Source organism: Dendrobates tinctorius, unplaced genomic scaffold, assembly GCF_039654945.1.
Source record: "Dendrobates tinctorius isolate UK_male_01 unplaced genomic scaffold, ASM3965494v1 ptg000082l, whole genome shotgun sequence".
Lineage (NCBI taxonomy): Eukaryota > Metazoa > Chordata > Amphibia > Anura > Dendrobatidae > Dendrobates > Dendrobates tinctorius.
The window spans coordinates 1,110,797-1,138,743 of NW_027361750.1; the positions used below are offsets into that span (position 1 = coordinate 1,110,797).

At 43.6% G+C, this 27,947-nt stretch overlaps 1 protein-coding gene across 1 annotated transcript in view; it reads left to right on the forward strand.

Annotated features, from left to right (window-relative positions):
• The window catches only part of SBSPON (somatomedin B and thrombospondin type 1 domain containing), a 46,594-nt gene that overhangs the window by 9,600 nt on the left and 9,047 nt on the right, over positions 1-27,947 (forward strand). The window contains exons 2-3 of the mRNA XM_073583834.1: positions 17,420-17,614; positions 18,459-18,549. Of these exons, the coding sequence (XP_073439935.1) occupies positions 17,420-17,614; positions 18,459-18,549 (286 nt within the window). The remainder of the gene's footprint in view (positions 1-17,419; positions 17,615-18,458; positions 18,550-27,947) is intronic.

Sequence of the window (27,947 nt, forward strand, 5' to 3'; positions counted from 1 at the left end):
AGATCACCCAGATAACAGTCATTCTCTGAGAGACAGGAAGATCTGAAATAAAATCCATTGAGATATGAGTCCATGGCCTCCTGGGCACCGACAGGGGCATCAACAACCCACTAGAATGAGAACAGGGCTTAGACCGAGAACAAGTCCCACAGGACTGCACAAAATTCCTGACATCACAAGATAAGGCAGGCCACCAATAAGACTGACTCACCAAATCTCTGGTACCAAAAATACCTGGATGACCAGCCAACGCGGAGCAATGAATTTCAGACATTACTCTTTTCCTCCACTGGTCAGGGACATACAATTTTCCCATAGGACAACGTTCAGGTTTGTCCTCCTGAAATTCCTCCAGGGCACGTCTCAAATCAGGTGAGATGGCGGAAAGAACTACACCCTCATTTAGAATGGTAGTAGGCTCAGTCAAATCAAGAGAATCCGCAAAGAAACTCCTAGAAAGAGCGTCTGCCTTAACATTCTTAGTGCCCGGAAGAAAAGAGACCACAAAATTAAAACGCGTGAAAAACAAGGCCCACCTAGCCTGTCTAGGATTCAAGCGTTTGGCTGATTCAAGATCAATCAAATTCTTGTGGTCGGTGAGGACCACAATTTGATGCCTAGCTCCCTCCAACCAATGTCTCCACTCTTCAAATGCCCATTTCATGGCCAACAATTCCCGATTCCCCACATCATAGTTACGTTCAGATGGGGAGAATTTACGGGAAAAGAAGGCACAGGGACTCATCTTAGAAGTCACCGGATCTCTTTGGGACAAAACGGCTCCTGCACCAATCTCAGAAGCATCTACCTCCACTTGAAATGGGAGTGAGACATCAGGTTGCCGTAGAACCGGAGCAGAAGTGAATCTCTGCTTAAGCTCCTGAAATGCCGAAACTGCCTCTGGAGACCAATTCACCACATCATCACCCTTTTTGGTCAAATCAGTCAGTGGTTTAACAATACCAGAAAAATTACTTATAAATTTACGGTAGAAATTAGCAAAACCCAAAAACTTCTGGAGAGCCTTCAAAGAAGTGGGCTGAACCCAATCATAAATGGCCTGAATCTTGACCGGGTCCATTTCAATAGCCGACGGGGACAAAATGAATCCCAAATATGAAATTCTCTGTACACCAAAGAGGTACTTTGATCCCTTAACATACAGAGAATTTTCCCTCAAAATCCGGAACACAGTCCGGACATGTTTCACATGAGAATCCCAATCAGTGGAAAAGATCAAAATATCATCCAAATAAATGATCAAAAACTTATCCACAAAGTCCTGGAAAAGATCGTTCATAAAAGACTGGAAGACAGAAGGGGCATTAGTGAGCCCAAAAGGCATCACCAGGTACTCAAAATGTTCCTCCAGAGTATTAAACGCCGCCTTCCATTCATCCCCGTGCTTGATGCAAATAAGATTATATGCCCCCCTGAGGTCAAGCTTGGTAAACCTACAGGCACTTTTAACTCTGGAAAATAAATCAGAAATCAGGGGTAACGGGTACTGATATTTAACAGTGATTTTGTTAAGGGAACGATAGTCAATACATGACCTTAATGAACCATCTTTCTTGGCCACAAAAAAAACAGCACCTAAAGGTGAAGAGGATCGTCTAATATGACCCTTCTCCAACGACTCCTTGATTTAAGATCGCATAGCATCATGTTCGGGTACCGATAAGTTGAAAAGCCGACCCTTGGGAAATTTACACCCGGGCATTAACTCAATTGCACAGTCATAACTCCTATGAGGAGGCAAAGACGCAGACTTAATTTCACTGAATACATCAGAAAAATCAGCCAAATAGTCAGGAATATCATGAGACTAGGGAGAGGTGGAGAAAACAGGAGCGTCACTAAGAGCACATTGACAACCCCAACTCACCATAGACACAGATTTCCAATCTAAGGCTGGTTTCATATTTGCGTTTTTCGCGCTGCGTTTCTGCGCATACGTTTTTTCCCCTATATTTAATATGGGTGCGCATACGTGCGTGTTGGCATGCGCACGTATGCGTTTTTCGTGCGCTACATTTTTTTTTGGTGTGCGTCCTTAATTTCCAGACGCTACATGTTGCATTTTTTGGTCCGCCCAACCGCTTAAAAAAAATGCATGCGCACGTATTGAGCAAAAAATACCATTATTGTCTATGGGTGCGCATGCGCATGTATGCGGTTTTTTGCGCATGCGTTTTTTGGTGTCCATTGGTTAGACAAGTTATAAAAATCCCCACCTAAAAAAACTTCATGTCTATATAAAAGTATGTGTCTGCCAGCACTGTGCCACAACTATAGAGACAGCCTGGAGAGCAGAAAGACTGCAAAAGAAGACCCCTTTTCAGTTCCAGCTTCAGCGGCAAGAATGTGAGTATTATTACATCTAAAAATGTATGCCTGTCCTTTTAAATTGTATCTGTACTAATGCTTTGCATTATTTTTACATGCAGTATGTCTTTGGAATCTGAATATTCCCCATCCCGGCAGGAACTGGTGGAAGCATACCGTGAGGTGATTATTTTCGTGCGTTTGGTAAGTATATATGCTGGTTCTCAAAATCTCTAATGTTTGTTGTTTTTTTTCTCAGACATCGTCATCTTCAGCGGACGCGACTAGTGAGGGCGAACAGCATGAGCAGCCAAGCCATGTCCCGGTGGTGATACAGAATGTAAGTATCAAATGATTTGTAATGTTCTTTATTTTTTATCTTCTATATTTTCTCTTTTCTGGATCTTTTTTGTAACTTTTTATTCACACAAAATTCGAATATTCTAATGAATGTTTTTTGTCTAGGTTCCACAATGGGATGAAGACATCTACCTGGATAATGAGCACCTTATCCTCCTGGTCCAGCAGCATGCCCCGTTGTGGGACAGCCTTGACCGGCTGTACAAGGACAATGTGGTGACCCGGCGGCTATGGAATGAGGTGACCGCAGCGTTGATGGATGGCTGGGACAGTGCCACTGCATCCTCCAAAAAGGCGTTTAGCAAGTATTTTCCTGCTCTGTTATGCCGCAGTGACTATTGTCCTTGATGGCACTGTTGGGTTTCGTGCTAGATATATTCTAGCAGGAAACCCAACAGTGTCATCTGGCTCAACAGTGACTGCTTTGGGTATTGTATTGCTGTATTGTGCCGCATTGACTCTTCTTCGTGATGGCACTGTTGGGTTTAGTGATAGCATATACTGTATCGTGCATCATACTCAATTGTTAAATGTTGTTTGTTTGTTTTTCCAAAAGTGGACAAAGTCTGAACACGTTGGCGCTCGATCAAGGACCGCTTCAACAGTGATGTTCGTGCTGAGGGCCAGGTTCGCAGTGGTTCAGCATCAAGGACAAGAACAAGATACCGGTACTATCAAGCATTGCAGTTCCTAAGACCGGTCCTTGCCACCAGATCGTAAGTGTTATAATTTTTTGGGTTTTATTTTTATTAATCTGTGTTTTTCTAATCTACAGCTGATGCTTCTTGTAAAGGCATGATAGTAATGTTTTTCCTTTCTTCCACAGCACCTGGAGCAGCACCCTGCAACCTGGCCCTGGAGTGGTCCTTCATCGGACGACCTTGGACCCATCTCAGTCATCCGACAGCCCGGAAGCACCTTGCACGTCAGCAACACAAACAGCTGCTGACCAGGAAGCTGGTCAATCTGGTGTTCCCCTGTCCCAGGTCTCTGCCACTGGTTATGCGGGCACTACACACCAGCGGCAGAGGGCCTTGGACAGGAATGTCTTGCCCGAGTTTATGCACTTGAGCGAGGCCTTTAATGCCAGCCTCAAGTCGCTGTCAGACAGAGTGGAAAGTGGTTTTTCACTCATGGAGCGTGGTTTTAACCACATGGAACAGCGCTTCCACTCTGTCAAACAGCGCCTTGACCGTCTGGAGGCCGACCTCAACAGACCAGCGCACCATTTTTTTAGTAAGATTGAAAAGGGCATGGCGGAACACCTTAGTCCTGAGCAACAGCTGAGTGTGCTGCAGGCCTGCAACAATGCTTTCTTGCAGGCTATGCAGCATAATCGGTACGAGCAGCAGTCAGTGGTGACATTTCCAACTGTGCCACCATTGACTCGCTTCACCTCACTACCGACTTGTGCTGCATACCACTGCACGGACACCTCTATTCAAAGACAGGACACCCACCATTACACCACCACAAGTCTGAGTGCTGCTGGTCACTTCACCAACACCACTATGGCAAGCGCTGCTCCTGTCTGGAGCACCACCGCCACCCCCATGCGTGATTGGAGCACAGCCACAGTAACCACTCCTCAAACGTGGAACAGTCCTGCCGCAAACACTATAACATGTACTAGCCCTGCCACCACCACTCCGCAAACCTGTACCATCATTGCTGCCACCAGTCCTCCTGCAAGGACAAGCACTGTCACCACCACCACAGAGCATCAGCAGCAGCCACAACAGCAGCAGCAGCCACAGCAGCAGCAGCATGCACAGCAACGGGCACAGCAGCAGACGGGGCAACCACATTCCATATTTGCCCCAAGTTCCAGGAGGCGCCAACAATCAAGGCGGGCATTGGGCTCAAGGAGGTCCAGGCAGGCCAGTTTAAGGAGACAAACAGTTAGGACAACTGTATCTGAACCTCTGTCCTCTCCTCCTAGTGTGTCTAGTTCCATTCCCATAACTGGCCTCCCTTCCCCCACAAGTTTTGTTGCCCCTTCCCCTAGAACACCTTCATCAACTATAAGCTGTTCATCTTCACTGCACACCCCCAACTTGCAACCATCTGCCCCCAAACGCAGAAAAAAATAAAGTTTTTTATAATTTTTTTGGTTAAAAAAAAATTTAAATTTCTGGTTCACCATAACAAAGTTTGATTAATGTTTTTGGCGCCGCCTACACACACTGCACCGTACACACAATGCGCCTTAAACTTTGCAAGGTGTCATAAAAAGTGTTTTGAGGATTGGCTGTTTTTACCATCCTCATTTCACTTATTGTGATACTAGGCAAGGGGGATTATAGATATACCTTGTAATTAACAACATACTCTTATTACGTGTGTGTTGAACCTACTGATGGGTAAAATACACGTCATATGTTCAATACCAAGGCCTAGTATAATAACTAGAGTTGAACGACTAGGATCTGGTTTCATGAAACAAAATTTTTTTTCAAATGAAACTGGTCAAAGTAGGGAAAAAAAAGTCGGAGTTTCGTTCGAAACCCTACCACAATGTAAGTTAATGGGAAATAAAAGTCAGCATTTAGCGGATTACATTCATCCACTCAATGCTGACTTTTATTCCCCATTGACTTGCATTGGGGTCGGGTTTTGGACGAAACTCCGACTTTTTTTTCCACTAGTCGGACCAGTTTCATTTGAAACAAATTTTGTTTCATGAAACCCGATCCTACCAAAGTCGCTCAACTCTAATCATAACTATTTATCAATCATGGCAAGGTTAATAAACATATGATATTTAACCTGCAGTGTCGCTTACGTAGCAATATATTTCACGCAGAGTAGCGATGCTGCAGTTTAACTCATATGTGTATTTACCTGCCCAGGTGTGAGAACATCATGAATTCACAGGTATACATGGGAAGTTGTATATTATATTGGAGTGTAAAAAACATAGTGCACTCGGTACAGGTATCAAAACATGTTTTTTATTAACATACACACACAAAAACATTTTTACACCATTTAATCTTGCCAGTGCACCCGTCCTACATCAGAGATAAAGTAGGCCGCAAATTGGTCCCTCATTTGGCCAACTTCAACGGATGACCTGAGAGGGTGCTGAGTGAATTCAGGCAATGGGTTAGGAGCAGCATCATCGAGTTCAAAGGGCGGGTGCTCTTTAGCCATCACAAAATTATTTAGAACCACACATGCCTTCACCACCTCATCCACTGTTTCAAGTTTAAGATTAATGGCTGTGCCGAGAATTCACCATCTGGAGACAAGAATCCCAAAAGCACACTCTACAGTTCTTCTGGCCCTGGTCAGCCTGTAATTAAAGATTTTTTTGGTGTGGTCCAAGTCACGGCTGGAGTAGGGTTTCAGTAGGTTTGCGCACATTTGAAAAGCCTCATCCCCAACCACTACAAAGGGCAGTGGCGGAGCTTCGGTGTGGGGAAGAGGCCGTGGCATAGGGAAATTAAATTAGTTGCCTGGGAGTCATTACCACGGCCAAATGCTCCAATGTCCACTGCTACAAACATACATCCGGCATCCGAAATGGCCATGAGTACTGTTGAAAAGTACTTTTTGTAATTATAGTACTCAGATCCAGTTCTTTTGGGTTTGATGATCCGTATGTGTTTACCATCAACAGCTCCCAAACAGTTGGGGAAAATGCAGACTGTCCAGAATTTGTCAGCAATTTCCATCCACTTTTCAGCGGTGGGCAGGGGCATAAATTCTGGACAAAGAAAGTTCCAGAGAGCCCGGCAGGTGTCCGCAACAATTCCAAACAAGGTGAAGATTCCAATACGGTACTGGAAGTGTAGAGAAGATATGGTCTCTCCAGTCGCCAGGAATCTGCTAAACAGAGAAAGAAGTAAAATTAATATTTCTGTATATGGTTTTTTAGAACTATAAAATAAAAAATTAGTACATTCACGAAAAATAATTAGGCCAGGTTTTGAATAGTAGTACATGTAAAAAAAAAAAAAAAAAAAAAAAAATCAGACCCCACCCCTTGGTTTTTAAATATTACGTACTGTAATGTCACCAGGAGCCGTTCCTCAGGAGGAATCGCACGACGGAGCTGTGTCCTGTCTCCGGATGGATTCTTGGACACGAGCAAGCAAATCCCTGAAGCTTTCTTGGGACATCCGGATATAATCTGTAAATTTCTCCAGGTTTGCCTGTAGCTCACTGTAGAGGTTGTGGTACGCCCCACGGCTCTCCCGGAGTTCAACAATCGGATGTATCCCCATACGCCGCCGCTGCCATCTTCGCTGTCTCTCTCTCTTCCTTTGTTCATGGCAAGCGACTGCATATGCCCTAGCCATCGCGATGTCCAAATCCTAGTTGAAGTGAAAACTCTTCCAGCGCAGATCCATGTTGACATGAGAAAAATCAAGCAAATGTGAAGAATACTGTAGACAGGGTCTATATATTAACATACCACACCGCCACTGATGTCCCATTGGTGGTGTGTGTTGCAAGATTGTTATCTAGATTTTTTTTTGGGTGAGGAAAAACAATGTGCAAAAAAACGCAAATGCACTGAAAACGCATACAAATGCTGCGTTTTTTTCCTGCATGCGCATAAAAATGCTGGAAAAAAACGCAGCGTTTGTATGCATTTGTATGCGTTTTTTTCATGCGTTTGTGTGCGCAAAAAACGCACTGCAAAAAAACGCAAGTGTGAAAGTATCCTTAAACAGGATTATGAGTTTGCAACCAAGGGAAACCCAGAACAATAGTATCATGCAAATTGTGCAACACCAAAAATTTACAATTTTCTTGGTGGTCCGGGGTGACCCGCAATATCACCTGGGTCCAAAACTGGGGTTTATTCTCCACCAAGGGAGTAGCATCAACACCCCTTAAAGGGATAGGAGTCCGCAGGGGTATCATGGGAAAACCACAATGTTTAGCAAAGTCCAAATCCATCAGATTCAAAGCTGCTCCTGAATCAACAAAAGCCTTAGTGGAAAATGTAGACAAGGAGCAGAAAAAGGTAATCACCAAAAGGAACTTAGGCTGTATACTGCCCACCGCAAATGTGTGAGCAAAACACTTTTCTCGTTTAGGGCAGACAGCAATAGTATGAGAGGCGTCCCCGCAGTAAAAACACAACTTATTACGCGTTCCAAACTTCTGGCGTTGTGCCCTAGACAAAACCCTCTCATATTGCATGGGTTCAGAAGTTTGTTCGAAAGGCGGCAATGCCTCTCATGTAGTTTTACGTTCACGTAAACGCCAATCAATTTGAATGGCCAATGACATAGAGTCGTCAAGACCAGAGGGAACAGGAAATCCCACCATAACATCTTTTACGGTTTCTGCCAAACCCTTCCGAAAGAGAGCTGCTAGGGCATCGTCATTCCATTTAGTAAGGACCGCCTACTTTTGGAATTTTTGACAATATAACTCTGCAGAATCCTGACCCTGGTTCAATGCTAATAAAGTTTTCTCAGCTTGATCAATAGCATTAGGTTCATCATACAACAATCCCAAGGCTTTAAAAAACACGTCCATATTAGCCAGAATAGGATCTCCGGGTGTCAAAGAAAAGGCCCAATCCTGGGGATCACTGCATAGCAGGGAGATGACAATTTTAACCTGCTGCACAGAGCTCCCCGTTGAGATAGGTTTCAAAGCAAAAAATAATTTACAATTATTCTTAAAATTCAAAAATTTAGACCGATCCCCAGAAAACACATCAGCAGTAGGGATTTTGGTTCAACAGCAGATGATTGAGCGAGATAGGCAGAAATTTCCCGCACTTCAGCAGAGAGCTGCTCAACACGATCAGACAATTGCTTAATCTCCATTTAGACAAAAAATATCCTCCTACAGCCCCAGAAAAAAAGAGGAAAAAATATATGAAAAAAAAAATTCTGACACTTTTTTTCTTTTTTTTAAAAAATTCTTTCCTTCTTTAGAGTACCCTAGAGTCTACTGTTAGGCTGGTGATTCTGTTATGAATGGGTCACCGAGGAGGATAGCAGGCTCAGGCTAAGCCACAGAAAACCAGAGAGGTTGGTAACTAAGCGGATGCAGACCCCTGATCCTGTCCACACAACTAGCAGTAGCCGTGGAGCGTACCTATGATGATCCTAGACGCCTCGGCACAGCCAGACAGCTAACTAAGCCTAAAGCAAGAAAGGGGAAATCTAAACTGCCCCGGAGCAGACCCCAAAGGAATAGATAGCCCCAAACATATACTGTCGGTGACACAAGATGAAAACACAAATGCAGGAAAAAAAATAGACTGAGCAAACAATGGGGCCCACACTGACTAGACAGGACAGGAAAGGAAAGACACTGTCTGCAATAACGCAAAAAACCCTGCAAAAAGTCCAACACATTTGATGCACAAAAACACTGATGTCGCACGACTTCACCCCCACTAATCAGCACTCTGGTATATTCTGAAAGCAAAGCAAAAAAAAAAAACAATATAAAGGGGACAAAACAAACTGGCAAATGCAGTAACATATGGGCGGTGATTCAGCACAGCCCCAGCCGGAGCTAGCTGACCCGGACAAAGTAGAGAAAAACAAAACCAGATCAAATGCAAACAGAATAGCAAATTAACCACTTAGCTGAACATGCAGGGAAAGAGCAGGAGACATCAGACCTCAGGAGGCACAAGAAGAAAATCCCCAGCAGAGATAGAGGGAGTCAGCTGTCTTAAATCCCAATCAGAAACCCCAGATCTCGAATCGTCTTCCTCATTATCAGGTGGCAAGCCTCTGCCAATCAGATCAGCTCCACTACCTCCAGTAACCACCAGAGGGAGCCCAGAAAGAGAACTCTCAATCTGACCAGCTCCACTATCTTCAGTAATTACCAGAGGGAAGCCAGAGAGAGAATTCACAACAGAAATGGCAATGTCGGGTATAGGTACATTAGTAGCGGGAGGAAACACAAGGAGTTCAGTCTTTGACAGGTTCAGTTTCAGATATAGTGAGGACATGATGTTAGACACAGCGTTTAGACAATCACTGGTGTTTTCTAGAAAGGCAGGCATGATGTCAGGAGAAGCGTATAATTGGGTGTCATCAGCATAGAGATCGTACTGGAAACCAAATCTACTGATGTTTGACCAATAGGGGCAGTGTACAAAGAGAAGAGGAGGGGGCCTAGGACTGAGCCTTGAGGAACTTCAACAGTAAGGGGAAGATGAGAGGAGGACGAACCAGCAAAAGATACATTAAAGGAGCCGTCAGAGAGATAGGAGGAGAACCAGGAGAGAATGTTGTCCTTGAGGCCAATGGAATGGAGCATAGTGAGGAGGAGCTGATGTTGAGGCTATGTTCATACTGATTTTTCCATCAGAAGTGTATATCACTTCTGATGGAAAAAAGCTTCAAGCTAGGCATTGTTCAAATAAAAGTCTTAAAAAAAAAAGCTTCTGGGAAAAACACTTCAAAAGCACTACAAGAAATGCTTCAGATAACAAAAAACATCAATACCTTCCCAAAGAAAGAGCAATTTCCTCTTAAAAACTCAGCAGATGACATGGCTCCCCAAACCATCACTGATTGTGGAAACTTCACACTAGACCTCAAGCAGCTTGGATTGTGTGCCTCTCCATTCTTCCTCCAGACTCTGGGACCTTGATTTCCAAGGTCTAGTGTGAAGTTTCCACAATCAGTGATGGTTTGGGGAGCTATGTCATCTGCTGGTGTAGGTACACTGTGTTTTATCAAGACCAAAGTCAGCGCAGCCATCTACTAGGGAAATTTTAGAGCACTTCATGCTTTCATCTGCCGACAAGCTTTTTGGCGATGGAAATTTCATTCTCCAGTAGGACTTGGCACCTGTCCACACTGCCAAAAGTACCAATTCCTGATTTAAAAACAACAGTATCACTGTGCTTGATTGGCCAGCAACCTTGCCTGACCTTAACCCCATAGATAATCTATGGGGTATTGTCAAGAGGAAGATGAGAGACACCAGGCCCAACAACGCAGACGAGCTGAAAGCTGCTATCAAAGCAACCTGGGCTTCCATAACACCTCAGCAGTGCCAAAGGCTGATCGCCTCCATGACACGTTGCATTGATGCAGTAATTGATGCAAAAGGAGCCCCGACCAATTATTGAGTGCATTTACTGAACATACATTTCAGTAGGCCAACATTTTGGATTTTAAAATAATTTTTTAAGCTGTTGTTATGAAGTATTCTAATTTACTGAGATGATGACATTTGGGTTTTCATTGGCTGTAAACCATAATCATCAACATTAACAGAAATAAACAATTGAAATACATCACTCTGTTTGTAATGACTCTATATAATATAGGAGTTTCACTTTTTGTATTGAAGAACTGAAATAAATTAACTTTTTGATGATATTCTAATTTTGTGAGATGCACCTCTATGTAAGCATAGTTGCAAAACTCACATTTTAATATCCACTAGTTATCGAGATCAGTCTTATTCCGACACAGTCACTCTCTGTCTAGTGTAATTATGTCAAGAGAGGTGTAATTAATGGGCTACCAAACGCCCAATCTTCACCCAGCACTGAACATGCTGTTTGTGGCCCATCAGTCAATACACTTAGGCTGCAATTACAACATACAGTGGGAACAGAAAGTATGCAGACCCCTTTACATTTTTCACTCTTTGTTTCATTGCAGCCATTTGGTAAATTAAAAAAAGTTCATTTTTTTTCTCATTAATGTACACTCTGCACCCCATCTTGACTGAAAAAGTCCCAGAAATGTAGAAATGTTTGCAAATTTATTAAAACAGAAAGGCTGAAATATCACATGGTCATTAGTCTTCAGACCCTTTGCCCAGACACTCATATTTAAGTCTCTTGCTGTCCATTTCCTTGTGATCCTCCTTGAGATGGTTCTACTCCTTCACTGGAGTCCAGCTATGTTTCAATTAAACTGATAGGACTTGATTTGTAAAGGCACACACCTATCTATATAAGACCTCACAGCTCACAGTGCATGTCAGACCAAATGAGAATCATGAGGTCAAAGGAACTGGCCAAGGAGCTCAGAGACAGAATTGTGGCAAGGCACAGATCTGGCCAAGGTTACAAATTAAGTTCTGCAGTACTCAAGGTTCCTAAGTGCACAGTGGCCTCCATAATCCTTAAATGGAAGAAGTTTGGGATGACCAGAAGTCTCCTAGATTTGGCCATCCAGCCATACTGAGCAATCGTGGGAGAAGAGCCTTGGTGAGAGAGGTAAAGAAGAACCCAAAGATCACTGTGGCTGAGCTCCACAGAATCAGTAGGGAGATGGGAGAAAGTTTCACATAGTCAACTATCACTGCAGCCCTCCACCAGTTGGGCCTTTACGGCAGAGTGGCCAGACGGAAGCTGCTTCTCAGTGCAAGACATATAAAAGCCCACATAGAGTTTGCTAAAAAACACATGAAGGACTCCCTGACTATGAGAAATAAGATTCTCTAGTCTGATGAGATGAAGTTAGAACTTTTTGGTGATATTTCTAAGCAGCATGTGTGGAGAAAACCAGGCACTGCTCATCACCTGCCCAATACAATCCCAACAGTGAAACATGTTGGTGGCACAATTATGCTATGGGGGTATTTTTCAGCTGCAGTGACAGGACAACTGGTTGCACGTGAAGGAAATATGAATGCGGCCAAGTACAGAGATATGATGAATGATGAAAACCTCTTCCAGATTGCTCTGGACCTCAGACTTTTGGCCGAAGGTTCACCTTCCAACAAGACAATGACATAAGCACATAGCTAAAATAACAAAGGAGTGGCTTCAGAACATTTCTGTGACCATTCTTGACTTGTCCAGCCAGAGCCCTGACCTAAACCCAATTGAGCATCTCTGGAGTGACCTGAAATGTCCACCAACGTTCACCATCCAACCTGACGGAACTGGAGAGGATCAGCAAGGAAGAATGGCAGAGGATGCCCAAATCCAGGTGTGAAAAACTTGTTGCATTATTTCCCAGAAGACTCATGGCTCTACTAGCTCAAAAGGGTGCTTCTACTCAATACTGAGCAAATGGTCTGAATACTTATGACCATGTGATATTTCGGTTACGGTATTTTTTTTATAAATTTGCAAAAATGTCTACATTTCTGGTTTTTGAATTTACCAAATGGCTGCAATGAAACAAAGAGTGACAAATTTAAAGGGGTCTGAATACTTTCTGTACCCACTGTATCTAGTGTGATATTATGGGATAAAAGACTAGTGGAGAGCTTCTATAATAAGTATGATATCTGCTATTAAGACTTATGAAGAGGCAAAACCTGCACAGGTGCATGACTTTATAGGAGTACACAATGTCATTTTTAGGTGGATTCTGCCTGGAATCGTATGTAAAAGCGCTGAAAAAGAGAGTGCACATAAGCATAAAGCACTAAATCACTCTATGCTTTGTCTTACCAATGCAGGGGCTGAATAAAGTGTTTTCCTATATTAAAGAAGAATGCCTAAAAGTTTATATGATTATGGGATCTCCTACCCAGACAATTTGTTTAAAGAGCGCCTGTCACCAGAACCAAAGTGGGTTTTTGCTCAAATTTATCTCGCTGTCCCCCAAATAATCAGTATTTTGTTTTGTTGAAACCCTCCATATGGTTCCAGAGCTATAGCCCTATAGATTTAGTGCTAATTTCTATGGTCTTTATCTATAGTGTGTGGCTAACAGGGTTCTTTACAAATAACAGAAAACTGACGGCACATCAAGAACTAGTCTGAACAAGTGCATAACAAAAGACAGCTTACATAACAAAATGAGAAAATGGTTGCACTCAATTGCAATAAGGCATGTCAATGTGAAATACATGAAGTGTGAATAGCATAATGGCTTTTGTAATTTAGGAAAAACACAGGAGATGCTTAGCACAAATTTTGGCCAAAAAATGTGAGCCCATTCACCAACGTCAAGGTGATCTCATCAAATGGGTCCTTGACATAACTGCTTAGTGTGAACACTTACCTCTGGCTAATAACTTGGTAAAGCCTATATAGGCTTTACCAGTTTAGGATCCTCCGGTAAGACTTTATGATGTAACCTCCTTTTATATTTTTTTACATTGGATTCTTTACAATCATTTTAACCTTTGAAAGTTCTAACATGCCAAGTGTTCTATCTCACCGGTTAGGCTCAGCATATAGTGGGGATTCAGCAGCCAAAAGAAAGACTGAAATACAATTAAATGTGTTTGGTTGTAATTATCGTACTAAAAGCAGCGCAACCAGTAATTATGCTTAAGAGGGAAGTTCATTTTTCACATGGATGATATAGTTGTTTTCTGCTTCATGAAGGGTTTTCTGGATTTAGATTAACAAGACATAATCACTGAGTAAATTGGAAATGTTATTTAACTTGCTAAAATAATTTGTGTTTAAATTTCTCATAATTTTCAAGGATCTGTTTTCTGTCAGTGAAAGGAAATCTGTTGTATTTACAGGCTGCACACATATACTGTATATGCCTTGTGCTACTGTGATGTGTAGAGTGAATACAAATCAATTCAATCTAGGAAAGCTATTGTGTGAATCAGCCACAGTAATACAGGAAAAGATTTTATTCAGGACCTACTGTACATTGGTTAACCAAAGCAGAGAGCGCTATACCAGCCCGATGGCTACAGTGCCTATCTGTGTGGCCGTCGTTCCTCTCGGTTTTGCCACATCATTCTCTAAAAAGGTAAACACAGATGCCAAACACTATAAGACATATGGCAGTCGGATGGTTTCAAGGATATGTGTCATGACTCTGTTGCCTGGTGTCTCGGGACCAGGGGCTCCTTTCCTGTCCCTAATGCTTGAGGCGCCCAAGCTCACCCTGTTCCCCGGATTACTACTGATGGTGAAGTTGCTGGGGCCCCGTACCTTGCCTTAGTGCCTGAATCCACCCTTCATCTGTACCCTTCCCCCACCCAGAGAAGAGGGGAGTAGTAGTATACCTTAGTATACCCATCAGACTAACAAGGTAATACGAACAGGGATAACAAAAAATACCAAACATACAAATTTTCTCACACATATAACAGAGGAATGCATCGGGGAGTGGAGGAGGGGGTTAAAGCAAAGTAGGAGAAGAAAGGGAATTATCACACAAACAAAACCTAGCAAGTCACAGATAAATCCACCAACCGCCTTCTACTATAATAACCAACAACCTCCAGCCATGCAACATAAGCGGAGATGGGAATGGCTAACAGTGTACAGCTGAGAGCCTAAACGCTCCAGAAGCTCTCAACAGAGCAGATTAACCCCTGCGCTCCCAAAAGAAATTTACTCCATTTAATAAGAAGATGAAGTGCTTCTAATAAATGCAGGAATAGGAGAAATCAGATGCTGCATTCTTCTGGCTCCTCTCTGTCGCAGTAAACCCGTGACACTATGGCTGAATATTTCCAGGGATCAGCGACGCTGGATGCTGGTTTCTAATGTAAACATCGGGTACCTAAGAGCCGCGCGGCTCTAGGATACCTGCTGTTTACCTTGGAAACCAGCGAGCTCGCTGGTCCTGATCGCTGGAGGGGCTGTCTATGTGACAGCTCACCAGCGATCAGCCTAACGATGTCCCAGCGATCCCATCCATGTTGGAATGTTGGTGGGATCGCTGGGACATCGTTATGTGTAACGGGGCCTTTAGAGACTAAGGTTATTGATTCATGCTAATTTGCAAAGCTGGTTTGTGTTCTGCCATATGCATTTGACCCAGATTGTTTTCCCATTCTGCTTCTCGATTGCTACTTGCCCCTAACCAGTATCTGCTGTATGACACAATGTGTCCACTCTAAAAATAGTGTCTCGGAGGACCTGTCACATGTAATTCTTAATTTGCCCTGTGGTGGCACTGTAGGAATATTGAAACTCCCTTTGTTTCTATAATTTATTCGATTGAGGATTTCTGTATTTATTATAGTTTCATCTGTTATCCTACAGTGTTGAAACATTTCTCTGTTAAAACAAAGTAGATTCAGCTTACGCCACTCTATTATCACCAGGGTAGAGAAATGTGACATCGTCTATAGGAAGTGTACATTGACTTTCTGTACATCTGCCGTATTACTAACAATGGCTTATAATAACACAACTCCTCACTGTTTGGTTTTGACAGTTCTAGAAAATGACAAACAGAAAAATCTTGGCAAAGGATTAGATAAAGTCTCTTGGGAAGCTGTTAGAAGAATTTCAGCCTGATGAGATGAGAACAATTTGCTCCACAGTAAATCCACAAACTGCAAAGCACTCAAAATAAGGCGGTGGTGGGTAACAAGATGCCAGCAACACAACCACTTGACGGCAAAGTGCGTCCTAAAACTGATCAGGAATGTGGGCACAAAACAGCTTGTTGCCCTGTTTACTGGGTTCAGTTCAGTTGTATATGTAGATATAGGCAATATGCAGAAAAATAAGGGCAGAAAATACATTGTAGTGTGCCCATAATTAGCTCAGGATTCTATTCCATATCAAGTCTGTGTTTGTCCATAAGATCTACGTTGTCTTATTCCTCACTTATTATTTCTTAACAAATATGGATGCAATACACTTTTTACAGGGCTAATTGATTCCTGTTGGGAGAAAACATACGTAATATAGTAACGACTATTATAAACTTAATGTACAGTACAACAGGGGCGGATTAAGGGTAGCCAGGGTCCCGGGCAGTTTAGGGTGCATGGGCCCCCCAGTACCCAATGTTTCACGTGACATGTGATATGATATTTTGTGGAAAACATGTGACAGATCACGTGATGAACACACATCCGCTCTCGTGCACATTAGTGATGAGCGTACATGCTCATGCGCTATCCAAGTGTCTACCGTGTGCTCAAATAATATGCTTGTGCCCCATGGCTGCATGTCTCGCAGAGGTTAGACAGCCACAATACATGCAGAGATTGCCTGTTTAGATAGATAGAGATAGATGATGTTTTATTAATTAAAATAAAACATACTCATTAATAGGTCAGCTTTGACATAGTAAAAACAAGATCTCATATGTGGAGTGAGTGTGACAACAATGTGGAGGTAGAAACACCTTGCTGTTACAATGTAGAAACAATACTGAAAGCAGCAAATAAAGGAAGCACAAAGGATAACATAATAAACATAATAAAAGCACTTAACTACCTCCACCTCATTGTAGATTGTAAGCTCTCACGAGCAGGGGCGGCTTATTTTGCATTAATTATTGTATTGTTAAGCCCCGTCACACTGAGTCACAAGTTTTGTGATGCAACAGCGATCTCACCAGCGAGATCGCTGTGTGTGATACTGACCAGCGACAGATCCCCCTGCCGGTTATCGCTGATCGTCCTGGAATAGCCAGGACATTTTTTTGATCGCTGGTCTCCCGCTGGCCAGCACGCATCGCTGCGTGTGACAGGCGGGAGACCAGCGATCAGCGTGCTGGTAACTAAGGTAAACGCAAGGTACACATCGGGTTTCTAAGTGATGCACGCCCCTTAGAAACCCGATGTGTACGTTAGTTACCAGCTCCCTGCATCAGCGCGCTGGTAACTAAAGTACACAGCGACGCCGCACGCTCGGCGTTGCTGGTGCTGATCGCTGGTGAAGCTGCCTGTTTGACAGCTCACCAGCAATCATGTAGCGACTCACCAGCGATCCTGACACGTTGATATCGTTGTCGGGATCGCTGGTGAGTCGCTATGTGTGACGGGGCCCTTAAAGTTGTTACTTATGACTTGTGTTTTTAAACTGTTAAACTGTAAAGCGCTGCGGAATATGTTGTTATTAACTAAACATCTATGCTTGTTTTTCCAGCTCGTTCATGTGTCGTTAGTGAATGGAGCCATTGGAGTGGCTGTGCGATCCAGTGCAGCCCAACATATAGGGTGCGAAGACGTCAAGTGTTACAGGAGCCTGAAAATGGAGGAGAGCCCTGCCCAAACCTAGAGGAGAAGGCTGGATGTCTGGAATATTTCACAAATCAGGGCATTGAATGTGGCCACTTGCATGGTAAAAAAAAAATATAAAGGATTTTATTTAGGATCTGAAAGCAAAATAAGACAACTATTATCCTAATATCACCAAGTACTCAATGTTTTGTTCTTTATTATACAGATTATTTAATTATTGTAATATTCTTGTGATTACCAGTCGTCATGTATTTCCTCCGGCACTTCACTTTTCCAGCCTTGTCTATTCTCAGACCATTGCTTAGATTGGTAACACCAGGAGGCTGAGCACTAATCCCTTATCTGAGAACAGAAATAAAGGCCCCATCACACACAGCGATCTCGCTGGCGAGATCGCTGTGTGTGATGGCGATCAGCGACCGGCCCCGTGCACGATCGTCCAGGGCCATTTTTTGATCGCTGGTCTCCCGCTGGCCAGCGCGCATTGCTGTGTGTGGCAGCGAGAGACCAGCGATCAGCAACACTGGACGCTGGTTTCCAACGTAAAGATCGGGTAACTAAGAGCCGCGTGGCTCTTGGATACCCGGTGTTTACCCTAGATATCAGCGCACGCTGGTTTCCAACGTAAACAGCGGGTATCAAGAGCCGCGGCGGCTCTTAGTTACCCGATGTTTACATTGGAAACCAGTGTGCACGCTGGTCCTGATCGCTGGAGGGGCTGTCTATGTGACAGCTCACCAGCGATCAGCCTAACGATGTCCCAGCGATCCCATCCATGTCGGATTGCTGGTGGGATCGCTGGAACATAGTTATGTGTAATGGGGCCTTAAGACCTTGCTTTTCCATTACTTTCACTATCCTTTCCCACACAGTAGTAACAGAAAGATTAAAATCTTCGGAAAAATAGTAAATGTGAATAACATTGTATTTACGTTTCCCCATAGTCCCGGCATTTATTACTACGTCTGACTACAACAAAGAGAGAAGGAGGCGCGCAGTGCCGGCAGACTGGGCATCTCATACGGAGGATTCTGGGTACGGTAATAACCTGATCAGTGGAGAAATCCAATATTATATGCTCCAATATATTCACGTATCCAAGAAAAAGAAAAACTAATGAAATGAAGAAATGTTGATATAAGTGTAATGCGTAGGTGCACATTCACACTGTGGCCAAAACCTAGGATAAAAACAAAGCTATTTCTGAAAAAGAGTGAGTAACTTCTACTCACCTGGATCGGTTGTGCAGTAGCAGGCGCAACCCTGGAAATTGCAGAAATGATCCTCCACCGCCGCAACTTCGCCATCTGAACCTCAATGGGAGATCCGTATAGAAAATATAGGAAAAAGAGACCAAAAATTGGGCTTCCAAAAGCACTGCCAAGGATGGAAGGGAGAGATTATAATGTTTAAAATACGCTAACATTTATTGTGTTACAGAGCCAGTCCTATGGATTGGAGGATAGTTATGATGGGTATACGGGCACTGGGCTATGGGATGGAGAATGATCATTATAATTTGTTACAACTAACCACAGTTAGTTACTATGCCCGGGAAACGTTGGGCTCTTCAGCTAGTGTGGATATGTCCATAGGGATTTGCAAATGGCATAGGTAAATTGCTATTTGATGTATGTTTTTTAAAACAGGTGAAGTAATCAACTAGCTTTGTGAGGCCAACCAATCAGCAAGATTATGAGATCACTAGGGATGGTATACAGTGGGTAAAAAAAGTATTTAGTCAGCCACCAAGTTCTCCCACTTAAAAAGATGAGAGAGGCCTGTAATTGACATCATAAGTAGACCATAACTATGAGAGTCAAAATGAGAAAACAAATCCAGAAAATCACGTTGTCTGATTTGGCAAGATTTATTTTGCAAATTATGGTGGAAAATAAGTATTTGGTCACCTAAAAACATGCAAGATTTCTGGCTCTCACAGACCTGTAACTTCTTCTTTAAGAGGTTCCTCTGTCCTCCACTCATTACCTATAGTAATGGCACCTGTTTGAACTTGTTATCAGTATAAAAGACACCTGTCCACAACCTCAAACAGTCACACTCCAAACTCCACTATGGTGAAGACCAAAGAGCTGTTGAAGGACACCAGAAACAAAATTGTAGCCCTGCACCAGGTTGGGAAGACTGAATCTGGAATAGGCAAGCAGCATGGTGTGATGAAATCAACTGTGGGAGCAATAATCAGAAAATGGAAGACATACAAGACCACTGATAATCTCTCTCGATCTGGGGCTCCACGCAAGATCTCACCCTGTGGGGTCAAAATGATCACAAGAACAGTGAGAAAAAATCCCAGAACCTCACGGGGGACCTAGTGAATGACCTGCATAGAGCTGGAACCATAACAAAGGATACTATCAGTAACACACTACGCTGCCAGGGACTCAGATCCTGCAGTGCCAGATGTGTCCCCCTACTTAAGTCAGTACATGTCTGGGCCCATCTGAAGTTTGCTAGAGAGCATTTGGATTATCCAGAAGAGTATTGGGAGAATGTCATATGGTCTGATGAAACCAAAGTAGAACTGTTTGGTAGAAACAAAACTGGTTGTGTTTGGAGGAGACAGAATGCTGAGTAGCATACAAAGAACACCATACCTACTGTAAAGCATGGGGGTGGCAACATAATGCTTTGGGTCTGTTTCTCTACAAAAGGAACCAGGACGACTGATCTGTGTACATGAAGGAATGAATGGGAACATGTATCGTGAGACTTTGAGTGCAAACCTCCTTTCATCAGCAAGGGCATTGAAGATCAAATGTGGATGGGTCTTTCAGCATGATAATGATCCCAAGCACACCAGCACCAGGGCAACGAAGGAGTGGCTTTGTAAGAAGCATATGAAGGTCCTGGAGTGGCCTAGCCAGTCTCCAGATTTCAACCCCATAGAGAGGGATTTGAATGTCCGTGTTGCCCAGTGACAGGCCCAAAATATTACTGCTCTAGAGTAGATCTGCATGGAGGAATGGGCCAATATACCACCAACAGTGAGTGACAACCTTGTGAAGACTTACAGAAAACATTTGATCTCTGTCATTGCTAAAGGACATATAACAAAATATTGAGATGAACTTTTGTTAATGACCAAATACATATTTTCCACCAAAATTTGCAAAATAAATGTTGCCAAATCAGACAAGGTGATTTTCTGGATTAGTTTTCTCTTATAGTTGTGTTCTACCTATGATGTCAATTACAGGCCTCTCTCATCTTTTTAAGTGGGAGAACTTGCACAATTGGTGGCTGATTAAATACTTTTTTCCCCACTGTAAATGGTGACATGTATTAATCAATCTGTATGAGCCCAATGAAGGGTCTGGACCGTCTTTGCAACATGTATCTCAATAAATTTTAAAGATTTTATAAACAATCTAATCTCTTGCTTGCATCATTGGCAGCGCTTTGGGAAGCCACATTTTGGTCTTTTTTTTCCTATACTGTATGTAAGTTAGTGTACTTAGTTGACACTATTTTGATAAAAACTGCATGAAAGCCATCCCGCCGCAACAACGTGTATCCAATCAGGATAGTTCCTAACTCTTGTAGTTCACCTCACTATATGTCAGAAGACCTCGAAATAGATGGGGGCAGAGTAGGATATCAGATATGCCGATAGACTTGACGTCCTATACAGAAGATTCGAGGTAGAGTATTAAACCAGATGAACGGAGATATCTAATGTTATATGTTCCCATATATTCACTCTTCCTGGAAAAACTACAACGTATTATAAACAAATTACATAAGACTCTCCCCATTCTCATATATCACAATTATCTCTTTGGTTGAAACTACCCATGCAATAGGCATCAGCCATTAACAGCATAAATGGTTCTATAATATGAGGCGAAGTTATGCCTGTCTCACAGATGAGATTGTTCGGCTGGCTCTACCAAACACACAAGTGCTTTTTTGGCCGAGCGCTCCTGTGTTCTCTATGTGAGAGCCTGCACCAGACATCACGTGGTGACTTATCTCAGGGAGAACAAAAAGATCCTGCACACATTTAAGTCAACCGAATCCGTCAATATGGGCTGACAAGTATAGTCAGTGACAGATGATGTTGGGCTAGAGAAGAATATGACCTGTTGGATTTCTAATGACCGATCCTTGTGTTCTCTGGGAGATAAGCGGCAGTCAGGTGAGTCTAACAGCGGTAAATGAACAATCAGCCAAGCTTAGTGCTCCTGTGTATGGAGAAATCAGGAGAGTTAGCTGTTGGCAGAACCATCGTTCGGCCCGCGACTATCTGATGTGTATGTGTGGCTCTAGTAAATTACACACTAGCCAATAACCGTCACGCCTGCCATGCCTGTCATGCCGTTTTGCCTCCAGTGCCGGGTCCCTGCAGGCGCCCTGGAGGTCTCTCATGTCTTATGCTGCAAGATCCCTGGAGCAGTGTGCACATGCACCTCGTGACTGTTGTGCTGCAAGATGCCTGGAACAGTGTGCATGCGCACCTCACCTCGTGGCTGCATGCCGTGGCTGTGTGACCAGCTGTCTCTGCTCTGCCTGCGGCAATCCTCTGTGTTCCTGAAGACCCTGATCATGTGACCTTTCCAGCACTGTCTGATGCAGCAGTCCTCTCTGTGTATCTGGAGCCCCTGATCATGTGACCTTCTCTATGGTCCAGCCCAGTCTGATCTAGCAATGTTCTCTATGATCCTGGAGGATCTGAACCGGAAGTGCCCTCCTGGTCCTGACCCGGAAGTGCAGGTGCTAATGCCCTATATCAGACCACCCCTTCCTATGGTCGGGGCCTGATTACCGTGTTGCTTCCCTGCATGGCTGCTTGGTCGCTCCCCGTATTCTGTGTCCCTGCACTCTGCCCTGTCGTGCGTCTCTGCACACGCTCTGTGCTTGTATTCTGCCTCTTGTCCTGTGCCATGTCTTGTCTTGTGTTGTCCTTTCTACCATGTTTTGTCTCTGTCATGCTTTGACTTGTAGTCCTTCCTGTGTTCTCTGCCTTGCCTGCTTTGCCATGTCTTGCTTTTGCTATGCTTTGACTTGTAGTCCTTCCTGTGTTCTCTGCCTTCGCCTGCTTTGCCATGTCTTGCCTTTGCTATGCTTTGACTTGTAGTCCTTCCTGTGTTCTCTGCCTTTGCCTGCTGTGCCATGTCTTGCCTTTGCTCTGCTTGGTGCTCTGTTGTGAGTCCTGGCACACGCACCATCCCTGCTCTGACCTATGGTGCTTCTCAAGCACATTTCCAGGCTAGTCTCAAGGTTCTTCCTTTACCTGGCTCTGGGCTTCGGCCTACGCTCCGCTGCTAGCCCTGTTCTCTGCCTGGTGCTCTGTTGTGCCTCCTGGCACACGCACCATTTCTGCTCCCTGACCGATGGTGCTTCTCCAGCACATTTCCAGGCTAGTCTCAAGGTTCTTCCTTGACCTGGCTCTGGGCTTCGGCCTACGCTCCTTTGCTAGCTCTGGATTCTGCATTGCTTTGTGGTGCCTCCTGGCACACTAAAAAAGAGAAGAGAAGCCAGCGTTGCCAAGGTCAGAACGCATAACATAAAGTGCATTTGCACATAACATCTAACTGTATTCAAAATGAGATATTTAGCAAAAAAATTGATCAATTCAATTGAGCCACCCCGCCGCGCCAAGGCAATCTCATGTGGGGGGTCCTACTCTACGTTTTTAATAAATACTGTGCCATTACGGCCTCCTAGATACATTAAAAGCAAGACCACTTTAAATGCAATCCGTACCTGAGCATTTCTGGATCGCTCCCATGATGCCAGAAAAGGCAAGTGCGGATGAAGGCCAACCAGGTCTGAATGCAGACGTGTCAGGTTTAGCCTCCACACATTGCCTGACCAGCAAGCATAGATGAAGGGCAATGCAGGTTCAGATACAGGTGCACAATTAAATAAAGCAGTGTTCACACAGGCACAGGGTTTTGATGCCAAAAACAGGATAACTTTTATTTCCCCAGGTTGCACAACACCAAAAAGAATATCATAAACATAAATCCCTAGCCTTGTCCAGGCACTGACTAAATAGTACAGACCCTGACTACTTCAGACACTGCTGAGCTAGTCCCAGCTCAGGCACACAAAATTGAAATCATCCATAGCAACCAGTGAAACTTGCAGTTTGGTGCACATGACCTGTGCACACTCTTCTCAGAGAGATTCTGACTTGTCTCTCTCTTTAGCTCCAACACACATCCACTCTGCTCAGCTTCCCCAGCTCACTGCCTTACATGAACACCTAGCTTGTTTATATGCAGTGCTAGCCAGGTACCCAAAATCAGAGCCTGCAGAACTAGGAGATTAGTCTAGCCTACCTGGCATTACTACAACACTTAAATGCTTTTGTCAATCGCTGCCCCGTGATGCAATTGCATGCTGCCAGTGGCAACAATGGCATCGTTGGCCTCACAAAACCTGTTCTTGTTGTTGATAGGAGATTGATAATTTGATAATATACTGCAATGCTAAAGTATTGCAGCATATGGTACAAGTCATCAAGCGATTGCAGGTTCAATGCTACTAGGGGAACTAAAAAAAATGTACAAATTTTTTTAAGACTGTATTAATAGTAATTTAGAATAAATATAATCTCACCTCTTCCTAATACAGCTCCACTGACAAAAAAAAGATTGTGGATGGAGGAAGAAGAGGAGTAAAAAAACAAAACGATAAAAATTGACATTGATTAGAAGGGGTTAAAGAATAAACACATAGTGTTAAGAAGTGAATCAGCACATAATACTGAATCTAAAAACAGTCTTTTGTTAACCCATTAACGACTTACGCTAGCTCGCTGACTTTGATGCAAGCTGAGCCCACAGCTGTCAGCACATGATGGCTGTGACATGCAGCCATCATCTGCCTCTAACAGCCGCAGGTGAAATGGAGCTCTGTCCGCAGTTGCTACCCTGTTAAATACAGTGTCAATCTCTGACAGTGTCATTTACAGTGCACCAACAGGGGGGCGTCATTCTATACACCTATGCCGATGGGTTGTCATGACAGCCAGGGGTCTACTGAAAACCCCTGTGCTTGTCCTGATGGCACGCCTGTGAAAAACAGCCCATGGCTGGTGTTATTAGGAGACTGTGATTTTTGCTATATACAGCACTACTGTGGTATATAGCACACGCTGTCAGATGACACCGCGCAACAAATTTTAGGGAAGTTCTTGTCCCCTGAGAAAATTTCATTGTATCTTATAGATTTTGATATGCTGAACATGAATATGTGCTCCAAAAGTCTGTATTACGTAAGGTTTTAAGAAACAAGTTTATAGTCTACATTATGACGTCTGAGACACTACATAAATGTGTTGTGATCCCAAAAATTCTGCCTGCCTGTTTGACAATTTCAAATCTCTGACCAAGTCACTCAGATCAGCTTGTCTGAACAGATATGGATTAGATGTAGAAGGCTCAAAGTCTGGGACTGCAGCAGTTTCATTTTCCACTGACATTGATAGTTCATCTTCGTCGTCCTCCATTGTCCATACTTTGGGCGGCTTTGGAGCATGAAGACTTTCATCGTGTTGCGCTGGTCTTATGGCTGAAGGAACATTAGGATATTCTATTGATTTCTTGTTCTTTGCTGAATATCCTGTTACATTTGTAAGGCAGAAGTACTGTAGCAATCTGTTACATGATCTCTCTGCTCTCTCCATATCATTGGGACAGCGAACGGTATTGAAGGACGTGATCCATTCAGCCATGCTCTAAGCATGTCAGTATTGTCTTTTGATTCCTCCCCTGCCCAGGAGATGTGGTATGCTCTGTACATGGTCAGCCGAATGATTCGCTGCGCCTGCCCGGGATTCGCATAATAAGTGCTTGCATATGTGTAGATCAGCGATTTATGTTATTTCAGTGGAAAATTCAGAATATACTGTTTCATAAAAAGTTCATATATGAGTTTTTAGAATTATAACAGAATATTATAATGTTTTGCATGATTTCTCAAAAACCTTACATGATAGGAAAAATCTGAAGTCATTTCTGAGATCAGCATGAAAAAATCTATCAGGAACACTCAAAATTCTCCGAGGGGCAAAACCTTGGTAACACAGTGTGATCAGAGGTTCAAGTCCTTACAGACTTACAAATCCAGTGATTAGTGAAAAAAAAAGTTTTATAAGATATGAAAAAAATAAAAAAGTGTAAAAGCTCAACTCAGTCCCATTTTCCCCCATTAAAAATTAAGAAATAAAAAAATTCACATATTTGGTATCACTACGTACATAAAAATCTGATCTATCAAAAACATAAAATAGATTATCGTATATACTCGTTTATAAGCCAAGTTTTCAGCACATTTTTTGTGCTGAAAACGCCCTCCTCATCTTATACATGAATCATTGTCCAGAAAGCCGGCGAGGAAGGGGGAGCAGCAGATCAGCATCAGGAGCCAGCGGCTGTGGCTAAAGCCTGTGCCGTTGCTAAATAGCACGCACAGTGACAGCTGCAGCTGCCGGCTTCCAGAAGACATCATACTTACCCTCCTCAGCGCCATCGCTGCATCTCCGTTGGTCCCGTCGCCGGCAGCTCTTCCTGTGCTGAGTGATCACGTGGCACCACTCATTAAGGTAATGAATATGCACACGTCTTCACTCCCATAGGCGTGGAGCGCATATTCGTTACCTTAATGAGCGGGGCCACAATCGTTCAGCAATAAGAGCTGCTGGAAGCCGGCGCCAGCGAGATGCTGCGAGGGCACGCTGGATTTAGGGTGAGTAGGATGTTTTTTGTTTTGTAATAGTGTATAAAGCACTAGACAGATTCCCTTCGGAACTGCCATAATAAACACCCAAATAACATTAGGAATATAAAGCATAGGTGAAAAAATAATAAAATATAACCTTTAATCATTCAATTAAAAATTATGCGTCACCCCTGTGAAAATAAAACAGCATAACACTGTATATCCAGCATATAGGCCTACAGTTAAGAAACAAGACAAGACCAATCCTGGATTAAGGATATAGAAGGTCACCTAAAAAATGAATTAAATAGGTGAACAAGAAAACATCTAAGAGGTACAGCAATCAAAATCTTTTGCCTTATAAATGCTGTCACCCCTTTGCTCATATATGTGAATACATACAGCTATGGTCTCTAGAACCACAAAAATAACAATCAGGTGAGAAAAGTAAACAAAGGAACAATCTCACCAAATAGACAAATGGGTCAGGAGTCAAAGAAGATCCTCTGTTCAATCCAACTGGAGGGTCCAAATGGGGGAGACAATACCCTGTCACATCCCTGAACAACTATAATAAGCTATTCCCCAGACTCCTGCCCTAACAAGGGCAGTCCACAGCTGACCCTAATTGCACATGCCCTGCACTTTCCCTAAGGCGATGTCCCAAATGTATTTTGATTGCTGTACCTCTTAGATGTTTTCTTGTTCACCTATTTAATTCATTTTTTAGGTGACCTTCTATATCCTTAATCCAGGATTGGTCTTGTCTTGTTTCTTAACTGTAGGCCTATATGCTGGATATACAGTGTTATGCTGTTTTATTTTCACAGGGGTGACGCATAATTTTTAATTGACTGATTAAAGGTTGTTTTGTAATAGCAAGCATGCATACCAGGATGGGAGGGGGGAGCCATGCATACAACGACGGGACTCGGGGAGCCATTCATACAATGACGGGACCGGGGGAGCCATGCAAAGAACGATGGGACCGGGGGAGCCATGCATACAACGACGGGACTCGGGGAGCCATGCATACAATGACGGGACCGGGGGAGCCATGCAAAGAACGATGCGACCGGGGGAGCCATGCATATAACGACGGGACGTGGGAAGCCCATGCATACAGCGATGAGATGGGGGGAGCCACGCATACTAGGACAGGACGGGGGAGCCACGCATACCAGGACAGAACGGGGGGGTCACGCATAGCAGGACAGCGATGGGGGGAGCCACGCATAATAGGACAGGACGAGGGAGCCACGCATAGCAGGACAGCGAAGGGGGGGGGTGTTGTGAGTTCATTTTCCCCTCCGTCACTGAGGCCTGGTGAACTCCCTATTCTAGTGAAGGAAGGTAGTGAGCCTGATTATCAGGCACCTGGGACTAATGAAGAAGACGATTGGCTGAGTGGAGTCACTGACTGGATTTAAGGCAGCCTACGCCCTTTCTGCCCTGCGGGTGATTTCTCTGTGGACTCTTGGACACCAGTCTGATTCCTGCTCTCCTAAAGCCAAGTTTTCTGTTTTGGCTTTTTGCATCTAAGTTTTGTTTTTCTTGCTTTTTGGATTCTGCCACTCCCTGCTGGAGTGTGCAGTGTTCCTTGAGCTCTGTCTTCTGAAAGTACCTGAGTGCTGATTTAGTTTTTGAAGCTTAGTTGCTTCAGGGCCATTTTTATATCAGCTTGTTGGCTTTTGTCTATGATAGGGTTTTGGCAGATTGCAGACAGCAGCCTTCCTATC